The sequence below is a fragment of the Endocarpon pusillum genome, assembly GCF_000464535.1.
Source record: "Endocarpon pusillum Z07020 unplaced genomic scaffold scaffold218, whole genome shotgun sequence".
Taxonomy (NCBI): domain Eukaryota; kingdom Fungi; phylum Ascomycota; class Eurotiomycetes; order Verrucariales; family Verrucariaceae; genus Endocarpon; species Endocarpon pusillum.
Window position 1 is genome coordinate 33,997 of NW_006916155.1, and position 11,156 is coordinate 45,152.

An 11,156-nucleotide genomic window follows, 5' to 3' on the forward strand; every position below is an offset into this window, starting at 1 on the left:
GGCCAGCTGGTAACAGGGTCTTGCAGGAGATGAAAATGAAGATGAACCAGATGCGAGCACATAGGCGTAGATTCGGGTTTTCCTACGGAGCGAGAATTAAAATGGCCAGTCAATTCCAAACATGCGTACCCACATATATATATATATAAATATATATCTGACGTGAATGGCAAAGAGGAGAAACCGTCTTTTCTAACTCTCTACTCTCTCACCCCCCCTCCCCTTCCCCTTCTCTATCCGGAAATCAAATTCTCAGACCAAGAAAAGAAAAGAAAAGAAAAAACACGCACCCATTTCCCTTTCCCTTTCCATCGCTAATGGAGAGAGAGAGAGAGAGAGAGAGAGACCAGCGAAGTCCTTACATCGTTCATTCCCCCTCCCCTCCCAACTATCTGCGGTACGGTATGTATATGGCGATCCGACAGCCATGCGTGCAGATTGCAGATTGCAGATTGCATCTTCAAAGGGGGGTATGCAAGTTTGTTTGGGCGGGGTCTCTCGAGAAGCACGATCGACGGCGTGGACATGGATACACGCGTGCGGATATTTATGACACACGCACGCGGTCGTGCTGATTCGCTTGGGAACGGGGAAAGGAGAGGAGAGAGAGAAGAGTAGGTATGGATATCAGGGTTGGGGTTGATTGATGGAACTGCATATGGAGAGTGGGCGAAGTGAATAGGGGGAAGATACGGAGATGAGGGAGTCGGTTGTAAGGGGGAAGGGGGTTTGGTGTGTGTGTGTGGCAGAAGGGGAATTCATGGTGATGCCTGCGTGGGATTCGGGTTCTTCTGCTTGCTTCGATTGTTGAGCTATGCGAGAAAGCGGGGGTTGGGATGGTGAGGCGGTAAATATGGTGAGTGGCTTGATATTGGGGATGTTGTGGTAGACGAAGACCGGGGGATTGAAGTTGATGGCCAATTTTTGTCACCGTCTCCTTCTCCTTGGCTTGGCGGAGAGCAAAGGGCTCGGGGTAAACCAGTCATATCCTGTAATCATGAGAATAGAGAGCTGTGTGCTTTATTTCGATTTTATATGCATCGGTTGATGCTTGAGTTAAAGATACAGCAAATAGTAGAACCAGTAAGGAGTATGGAAGGTTTGCTCTTCAATGGTTGATTGCCGTCGCTGATGATCATATCAGTGCCAGGCGGTTTCATGCAGCCAGCTCGACAGAGCCCGGGAAGCTGGCCTTGATTGTAGACAATGTCACGGTTTTCCGCATATTTTCTAGACATTCATTAGAGATACCAAATATGGCACCATTTCGGATCGGTGTTTCGACGTTCTCGAATTGATGGCTAGATCGAAACAACGATGGATGCGGTGCACGGCTCGGCATCTTTAGCCAAACTGTGGCTTAAATGTAAGAGATGTCTTTCTGGAATTGTTACAATGGGTACATTGAAGACATTCGGTCGACTGTTGCGGCGTTTGAAAGCTTGTATCGACGACTGTATCAAAGATACGACTATTTGGGGTTTGGGGCACGCTACTTCTTTCGCTATTTGTCTATCGTATGATCGTATGATCGTATGATCGGGGTCGGTCGAATGATAATTGGCTGCATTGCGGCGGAATAGACAGCCGAAGCTCCATTCTCAGGGCGGGTGTTGAGAGGTGCCCAAGCATCCGTTGAGAAACAGTTTATTTGTCTGGGTCGCAAACTTGGACGCCTAATCGGTTCCGGAGGAGTCCTCTTGAGATGTCGTGTTTGGCAATAGCGTCAGCCAAGTTATCCAGTACCCTCTTCTGCTCTTCGGCATATCTTTGTCCGCGGAGATTGAGAGATTGCGATGGTTCCATGCAGTAGTTGTTGGTAGACCACCAAGATATTACAATAGAAACTGGCCATTTGAGAAGTGTGGTTTGTGGGAGCGACAGCTTGCGTCTGTCATCTCTCATGATCCGAAGGCAGATCCTGGTGCGGAGGTCCATGCGCTGGTGTGACAGCGCCAGGAGCAGCTTACTACGTAATTTCTTGTTCTGATCAATGATCATCAATGCCGCATGGGCCATGGCAAGGCTGATTATGATTATGATTCACGAAAACGTGTGCCGCAGAATCATCGACACTCTCGTCGGCAACATTAGCCCACAGGCGAGTCATGACCAGGCGAGTCATGACCAGGCGAGTCATGACAAGTAAGGCCGAGGATTCTGCCGGCCACTTGAAATCCATGCCTACAATGGTAGACAATGCATGTTGGTAGCGAAAACTTTGACGGCTGATGATTCATTGAATCCGGGTTGACAAGCCACTTTTACCAACACTTGTGCCGCTAGGTAACGTAGCTCACCCACTTATGCAGCAGACCCACTTGTGCAGCACCAAATCTCGAACAGCCACCACTTTGTAAGCACAAGGTCAAATCTTCTCGAATCTAGTTTAAACTGAAGCTAAGAACTGCCTCTTTCAGTTGATGTTCATGTTGACTAATAAATATAGTAATTTCTTAAGCGCCGAGTGTGTTGATGAAGCTCTTTCATGATATAAAGGGGAATCCTTCGTGAAGTCTATACAAATAGTAATCATCTACTACTGTGGTGTTAGCCTCTTCTTATCTACCATATTTAGACAGCTTCTGGAGCTTCAAAATCGTTAATAATGAGCTGGATTGGTTGTAATAGCACGGTGTTAGCAAGCGAGGACTGTGCCAAGCAATTTGGTGCTGCACAAGTGGGTAAGCTACGTTAAGCTACGTTAAGCTACGTTACAGTAAGCTACTAGTACGTTACCCTCGATTTGCTGGCGTTGAATGTTTGCGTCTGTACTCTGTACTCTGTACTCCGTACTCCGTACTCGTTACAATGAGCTGGTATTGTGCAAGATCTGTACGGCCTTCTCCCGGCGCCACAATCGCCCATCGGAGATAGGTTGACAATGAGACATTAGTGATTAGGATCAGTATGCTTTCAATTCATCTGCATTGCCTGGACTTACACCGTGTTGGCCGTTGCGAAGCCCGCCAATTGGTTGTTCACTCGTGAAGAACACGGCAATGCCGTCTTTCCCCTGCAACGTCACTACAGCCAGAGAGAAGAGTACAAGATACAAGTACCGACAGTGCTCCGCAGCCGCTTCTCCCTGAAGCTGTCAGTGCCTGGAGCTTGCCTCTAGTGGGTAGCTGACAGGACATGACAAGAGCATGAACAGTACCACAGATGATCTCGATGTGGTTGTCCCAGACAGATTCTGCACGTGGAACCTCCCCTGTGGATGTGACGGAGATCAAGGTGCACTGTTTTCAATTTGCTATGTATGGTGGTAGATGAAGCGAATGAGGGTCATGTTACGTGACTCAAAACAATCGTCATGCTCAACAGTTCGCCTTTAATCTTAAATAATGATCTAATTATTGCATGCAGTTGATTAGGGTTTGGCTTTAGAAGACGTGCCGAGGTGTTCTGGAAGGTGGCTGGGGACGAGATTAACGGCTAACAGGCTAGACAGAGCCAGAAGCCAAGGCATCATTTCATGGCAAATGGCTGGTGCGTTCCGCGAGTTGTACCACGATCAATGTCGACACGATCGAGGAGGCTTTGTCCAACCACGTGAGCACTAGGAAGGCGCATGAAACACCGTCACCTGAGGTGGGATCGGATCCGTCACACGGTACGTAACGATTTCCGGGTTCACATGAGGCAAGACCTTAAGCCATGCACGGCACGGAAGTGTTGTCCTGTTTCACTTGGATATCGCTCGTTCGCTGGCGCCTCCAGCTGTCCGCCGCGTTTACTCGGTAAGAACCCTACTCGAAGAAACGGCGAAGATATGGTTTCTTGACCCATCTGACTCTGTCCGCGCCTGCTACATCAGCGACGGTGGGCTTTCGCAATGTCGAGTGGAGCAGGGTTCGTTGTCTGAAGAAATCCAAAGCGCATCCCCTTCCCTTCCCTTCCCTTCCCTTCCCCGGGTAGGGTACCACCCTGCAACACTGAATCATGCGTGATAGCCAACGGATCCGACGTCTCCCGTGTAATCATTTCCGACTCCTCCCTTATGCAGTAGGCCATCAGGTAGGTAGAGAGGATGGTTAGAGACCTGCCGCAAATGTAACACGGTTGTGTTCCCTGGATGCCATCAAGCTCCGCAAAGATAAGTACCAGGATCACTATTCCCTCGCCAACTCGCCCCGCGGGTTGGTAGACTGGGTTCATGCTGATTTCTAGTACCCTTCACGACAGAAAGTGATGGCGTTTCAAGGGTATTAGGGACCCAAAAACAGGTTGATTGCCTCCGGAGACCAACTTCTGCTGACGTGGTCTGTTTTCTTTCCTAGCCGGGCCCCTTTAGACCGGCTTGTAGATGACTGCTTGTTGAATTGAAGCCCAATGCGCTGCTGGAAAAGGAAATTTTCGAAGCGCGAAAGAATGTAACGCCAGAGTGAAATGCTGAGAATTAATACCATATTGTTGCTGAAATGAGAACTGAAGATCCGTGGTCGTAGTGCCAGCTGAGAATTTTGGGGGGAAAAACACCGATATGTTGCCGTTACCCTGACTTCGCTTCACCATTGATACCCTTACCTATGCAAGACCCGCCCCAATATTTTCTGAAGCCAGTTGGGTATCTTGAAAAGCCAATCCCTCCTGAATCAGAGCGCCGCATTCCTAGTATTACATTAACCGTACAACTGACTGTTTCATGAGAAAGGCCCTGTGTCAGCCACACATCCAAGTGTTGTCATCGTGGTGAAAGGCTCGATTCTTGGGACGAATAGTGTTCTCGCTCATTCAGCATGTGCGAATGAGAAGATCGTGCATGCTCCTGAGATCGCACTTGATTTCGTAGCGATGGAAGCTGACGTCTCCTGGCGTTGATAAACCAATTACTGATCTAAAACAGTCTGTCAGAAGTTGGTACAGCCAGTGGTCATGTGTGGTGCTTTACCTGGCTGATCGATAGTCCAGTCCTAGCAATGAACATTTGCTTGTCTTCCTCCGTAGGGTAAGGATGGTCTAGATGGTCGTGGAACCACGCTCTCAAGATATCAGTAACCTCTTTGGGCAAATTACCCCTTCTCCTCTTACTGCGAGGATCATTCGCATCACCTAGTACGCCAAAGTTAGGTTGCTGGGGACCGCTCAAGGATTGCGTCGAGTAATCCACCTCTCCATATGGAGAGGGATATGCACGACCTGCGGTATCGTACGTAGGCTGACCGTATCTGGAGAAGTCTCCACCTGGCGTCATGTGCCTAGACCCAAGCGCTGGGTAAGATGTGTGACTTTGGGAATTGTGGTCATAAAGCGATGGGCGTCTTGATGGATATGCGCCATGCTCAGCATCGGGCGTCAAACCAGGGTAATGACCAAGACTTTCGTTTTGATAATAAGACGCGCGTACGTTGCCATTGTTGCCGTGGCCTGTCCCCGCACCCTCTCTGCGACCTGGCATTTCTCTGATTGACGGTAGACTGGAGCTGGTTTGGTATGAGTCGAATTGCTGGCTAGTAAGAGTCTGTCCTGGATATGGCGTAGGTACATCTGGATACTGTGGCATACCGCTGGGCCCAACCAAGTATTCTGGTGGTCTGTGCTGTTGCATCTGGGAGTATCCCGCCGGATCATGATACCGCCCGTTAAAGTCATCGAATCCCTGAGATAACGAAGGCATGGGCGCTGAACGAGGCTGACTTGGCGATGCAGCTAATGGTCTGGAGCTCGAGCACAGGCTAGAGTATCTCGGAGATGCTGCTGTAGGTGATGGATAGCCGTTGGATCCATTGTGGGCAGGCTGGTCCGACTCCTTCGAGCCGTTTTCGGAAAGAAGCTGAATTTCTCGTCAAAATCAGGTCATCAAACCGGCACGTTGGAAACTGACTGTTCGAAAGGGAGGCAATCTCTGCTGAGACTGGCTATGGGAATATCGCTGGTGAACTGAATCGGCGGCAGAATCTGACATTCCCCTGTCACGTCCAAAAGGGTCCATACGAACGAACGTTTCGCCGCCGAGAGGATCTGCTCTTTTCGTCAGATACGTTGACAACGACATGCAAGTTACTGACGAGATATCAGATGCAAAATGAATGGGAGCTTTAAAGGTACGCTGAATTAAACGATTGCCAGGATTTTAAAAGAGCAGGCGATGACAGCTTTCAGGTGTAGTCCTCTTACGTACCTGAAGTAACGAAGACCGGGCGCATAGGTTGATGAGACTTGCGAAAAGGCGTCACTGACACTGACAAATGCGGAGGGAGGTCGATGAAGACTTTCAGACCGCCTTCTAGGGTCATCGGTCACAGACCGTGATTGTCCTGCCCTGCGCCTCGTACAACGTCGAGAACCTTGAGGGTGCTTACCGCAAGACAACCTTGTTGAGAAAAGGTAGGCCTGCGATTGGGGGAGAGAGAATAATGTGATTCTTAGTGTGGATCTTCAGGCTGTTCGGGTAATGCTTGACATATACGTTGCGGATGCGCAAAGACAAAGCCCACATCGACGCTTTTGTGGGACCCTAATGCTATTCTGACAGCTGCACCAAGAAAGTGACAGGTGGAATGGTCGGGGAAGAGCTTCAAACTCAAAGGTGGCGGCCCATGGTCAACCCAAATCTCCAATGGGCTTTGTGATCAGAGTCCTGGACATATAAATTGGGTAGAGATGAAGAATGATGAGCGTCTCTCACCCTTCTGCCTTTCAGCATTATTCGCAGCTCACAGAGCTGCACCATTATGACGCCGCCGCATGAGATGCAATCGTGGCCATCTCACAAGCAAAACGCGGTAATGGCTTGTATTGTGTATGGCTAGCTACTGAGCCCAAAGATCGACTAGTCCTCGGGCACAGAGGTTTTGTGGAAAGCGAGCCTTTCCTTGTCAGGTAACAGGGAGCCTGAACCTTAGCTCAAAAACAGATGGACCATGATAGAGATCGAAGCGCCTAACATGAACCGTGGTATTGTTCCCCGTCACATTCTGCACTGTTGTCCAGGGATCCCTTTTGTGAGTTACGACACCAACAAGTTGTGGGCCTCGAGGTCACAGTGACAGAAAGCGTGGTGTGGTCTGTTCTTGGTGACCTAGTTCATGATGTCAACTGGCGTCCTGATCTTGCACGCCACACCACTTCCTAGCTACTCGGCAAGGCGAGCTTGCATTGCTGCCGCCCATGCCACTGAGATACCGGCTTGGGTCCCGCTTTAAAATGCTTCTTCCACACGGATCTCCTGCAAGTATGCCGGATGCCCATGATTGATGGAATTTTCCCGGTGCTTTTTTTGTATCCCATTGTTCAGGCACAGATGGCCCACGCACAGAGAGCCTTGGTAACCATAATTTCCGCGACTCACGGCTCGACACAGGTGGAAAACTTCGGAGGCTTGAGTGCGTGAACCAACTAGAGGTAGGAATCTGCCGGGTCCGAAACCGGGAAAGACTTGCTGCTCTGCCGCCCTGAGTCGTAATTAACTGCAGGAAGTTAGCGCAGAATCTCTTGGCTGCGTGCTATACTAACTTACCGGAAGTCGATATATTCTTACCCTGAGAAGCATGGGGCCGAAATGATCTGCCTTCGGGGTGCTTTCCGACGTGTGGCGTCTTAGCCGGTGTCACCGCATGCATGATGGATCGATTGGTTTCTTGGGGCCAGATTCAAGTTGGCTTCTGGCCCCTTTGCAAACACCCGACTCTGACCGAGGGGCTGGAGAGCTAAGTAGCTAGTGCCGTTAGACGGTCGTTAGTTGCTACCAGCCGGACCCTTGACGCTTGACGTTTGATTTCATGGGTGTGGATCTGGACCTGAACCTGCATCTGAATTTCAAACCGAACCTGAACAATTGAATCTGAACAGCTGGGAGTCAATCAGTGGTGTGGAGGATTCAGGCCACAATTATTTCTCCTCCGGTGTCCACATTATTATATGTTCTACGCTTGGCAACAACGTACGCTGACAATTGAAAACGCTCACACTTGACCTCCAGCAGCAAATATATTTTGACAGCCACTACTAACGCACCATGCCCCTCTACCATCTTTGATGGTTCTCCTCGGCAGAAGGCACCTCTTTGAGGTATCTGTACAGCAATGTCATCGGATGCATGGCTGCTGCAGTGCTGGTCTCCCTTATCTGATCTCTTAACGTATGCACCACCTGCACCACTGCACCACCTGCATATCACTGCCGTAAGAAGATGGCTGAAGAAACACACACGGCTCGATGGTATGCTTGTATGCACCGTGCCATCTCCCATATCTTTAATAATGTGCCTATTCATAACAGCTGGACACCATTCTCCAAATCCGATCTTGGTTCATGCAGCTGCAAGTGTCCATCTGACTTAGTGGCACGTCTCCTGCATACACTTCCTACTTGCTGGGCCATGTCAGATCCGCTCTGGGAGGCAAGCAATCCACTGCAACATATGCAGCCTTCTATCCTCCCAAGGTGCAGACCATTTCCTCGATGTGCTTGCCGATCTGCTCACCGACTATTTCGACCAATCAATGCAAGTCTTATATCGGTTGTTCTGCCTCACTGCTGATAGAGGCAACAAGATCCCTCTTTCACCCGCTACAGTGCGCTGAAATATTGCCGTCATTTATTGATGTTGCAGTAGCACTTTCGGAATGTGAGATCACAACGAGCAAGTGACAATGTACGGCTCGCAGTTGTCTGGTAGGATGCATAGCTTATGGTCAAACCTACTGTACGGAATCCATCCTTATTGCCTGCGTAGTTTGTTTCCCTTATGATACCTGCTCTAAATGCTTTGTGCTATATCTGGCCTGCAGCTTTCACATTCTGACAGGTGATGACTGTCCTTGATGATGAGCAGGATCTTGCTCACACTGCATTTTGTATTCACATCCATCATGTCAAGCATGCACCAAGGTTGTCGTCTCTGCATGGCTCTGTTTTGCACCAGTGACCCTCCTGATGACAACGATTGATCAGGCACTTTGGACATGACTCAGTCGAGTCTCGATCCTTACAGTGTATGGCGAGATCATGGAGGCTGGGTAATGGCATGCAACGTACATGCTGTCTCTACCATGATACGTTGCTCTGTTGCTCTTGGCAGACGTTTTCTTCCCTTGCGGAAGCCTGGCACCTGAGCAGGCGATGAAACTTGTCGATTTCTCACTGACGACTTTGATTCAGCAGATTCACTCTCATGTCAGTAAAATGCTCACATTGCGGCACATTCCATTCACCCGCGAGCAGATTGAGACGTTTCCCTCCACCAGGAGCAAATACCATATTCAATCCCAGTCACATGACCCCACAGCTTCATGAGCATTCGTAAGCACCTCGCAGCGCTGAGGATGATTTGACCTGCAATTCAGCATCCTGGACATTTGGGCCGTACCTTGTGCTGGGCAATGGGCTAGACCCCTCGGAGCTCGAAAGTAAGTTGATTGAATTGTGAGATCAAGTCCCGTATGTGCTGTCCCGATTTAAAATGTCTCGGCTCATTCGACCCTGCTTTTCATTTCTGGTCTTGCCCTTTTCCTAAGGTACTTTGAATTAAGTTCATCCCGACGATGGAGGTTGCGCGGTCTGCAAATAGTACATCTTACATCAGGCCTCCTTGTCCGACCATAGCAGATGGCACACGCCGTAACCGCGGTACTGGAACCGGCAGATCGTCTTCCGCAAGATTAAGTTACGAAGTCGTCGGAAAGATCTGATGCAGCTGTCCTCCCGTCAATATGCCTTGTACCACCCATCGAACTTCGAGGAAGCTGGGCTACAATCCTGGAGCTCCGCTGTGTTTCCCAAAGCAGTCTTCCGTCTCACAGCATGTCTTCGGTATTCGACTGGAAGCTGTAGCCTAAACCTTGATCTCCATTGCAGCTTTCAATGTTGCGAAGGGGATCGTGAGTATATATCCTACGTCCCATGCCTTTACCCGTATTTTGAGGAGTCAAGTCTCGCAGATCGTTTTGGATACCCGTACTTCAAGAGCATCATCATTTGGATCAGACGCCCTGTTCCATGTTCTCCTCCCGTTAATTCTTTCCTTCGTATCGCTCGATTGGCCCTAGCAACCATTTTCCTCTCTTACTTTGAAATAGCATACGGCCAGCACAGATAAGAGCAGTTCTTCTTCGGCGCGATTCTTCACCATCAAGGACCACAGGTTTTGCTTCTGCTGCTTGTTGAAATCGCTTAATGAACGACTCCAACTCAGGGTACAAACCCGACATCCATTTGGGTTACAGCATAGCATGTCCTCTATCTTCTCGTACTCTGCATCTTTGTTGTATGATCTTAGCAAACCACAGTGTGTACTATTCTTCACTCCGCTGTCCTAAGAAGACGACACAGCCAGCAGAGCGAAAGATTCGCCGGCTTATCTCAAAAAGTAGGATTCATCTCTCCCACAGAACAAACCCAACATATTAGCAAGATCGCAAGGGTTGAAATATGATGAGATGCATAAGCGTTCTAGTGAAAACACACAGTAGTGCTCGAAACCGCAAATCTCGCCTCTGCTGGCGCCGTTGCGGATCTGAACATACTTTTCTGGAATAGTGACTTGAAAGCTCAAAGCCAACGATGTTGCTCAGATAAAATCCAGACCTGGGATCCTTCCTTTTTCTTTCTTTCTTCCATGTGGGTATATGCTGCTGGCTGATTGTTGTCTCGGGCTGTTGGTCTAAACGATACATTTCGTTCTCTTTGCCTTTTGGATGAAAAGGAAAACAGGGTTTAGAAAGACACGGTTAGGTAGGAAGTGTACCGTAGATATCGATGCCTGTGTTGCAGCGGAAATGGTAACGTATCTTTCCCAGTTAGAGACATATGACTTGCACAAGTGACCTCTTCATTCGTCGTGAGAGAACAAGAGGGCATATCGTGGAGGCATTTTGAGTAATTGTAATGGGAAAGCCTCAGCTAATCAGTAGACAATTATTAGGCCATCATGACAGTTAATTTTAGAATTATCACAGCTTACATAACCTTCTAAAGAGAGAAAAAAAAAGAAACTGGCAGAGATAGCATGCGATGAGCTGTCGCAACACTAGTAGTAGTTGACTGCATCAATCTGATTCCAGGGGCGAAAAGAAACCCGCCTCCTTGTTGAGCCTGAGAGGAAATAAAGCACACTCCTTAAAATTCCGGCGCAGCATGCTCGGAGCAGGCCATGGAAAACAAGAAACCGAGATTGAGTCGGACCGAGTCGAGGTACCTGGCAATTTTTTGGG

At 49.0% G+C, this 11,156-nt stretch overlaps 2 protein-coding genes across 2 annotated transcripts in view; one reads left to right on the forward strand and one right to left on the reverse strand.

Moving 5' to 3' along the window:
- Positions 1 to 3,624, forward strand: part of EPUS_04219 (uncharacterized protein) — a gene marked incomplete at both ends in the record, with an annotated part of 5,696 nt that extends 2,072 nt beyond the window's left edge. The window contains one exon of the mRNA XM_007803315.1: positions 3,451 to 3,624. Coding sequence (XP_007801506.1) covers positions 3,451 to 3,624 — 174 coding nt within the window. The remainder of the gene's footprint in view (positions 1 to 3,450) is intronic.
- A 1,252-nt stretch (positions 3,625 to 4,876) lies between these two features.
- EPUS_04220 (uncharacterized protein) lies at positions 4,877 to 5,620 on the reverse strand (the record flags this gene model as incomplete). Its single annotated transcript, XM_007803316.1, has 1 exon — positions 4,877 to 5,620. The coding sequence occupies one exon, from the start codon at positions 5,618 to 5,620 to the stop codon at positions 4,877 to 4,879; it is 744 nt and encodes a 247-aa protein (XP_007801507.1).
- Between the last annotated feature and the right edge of the window lie 5,536 nt (positions 5,621 to 11,156).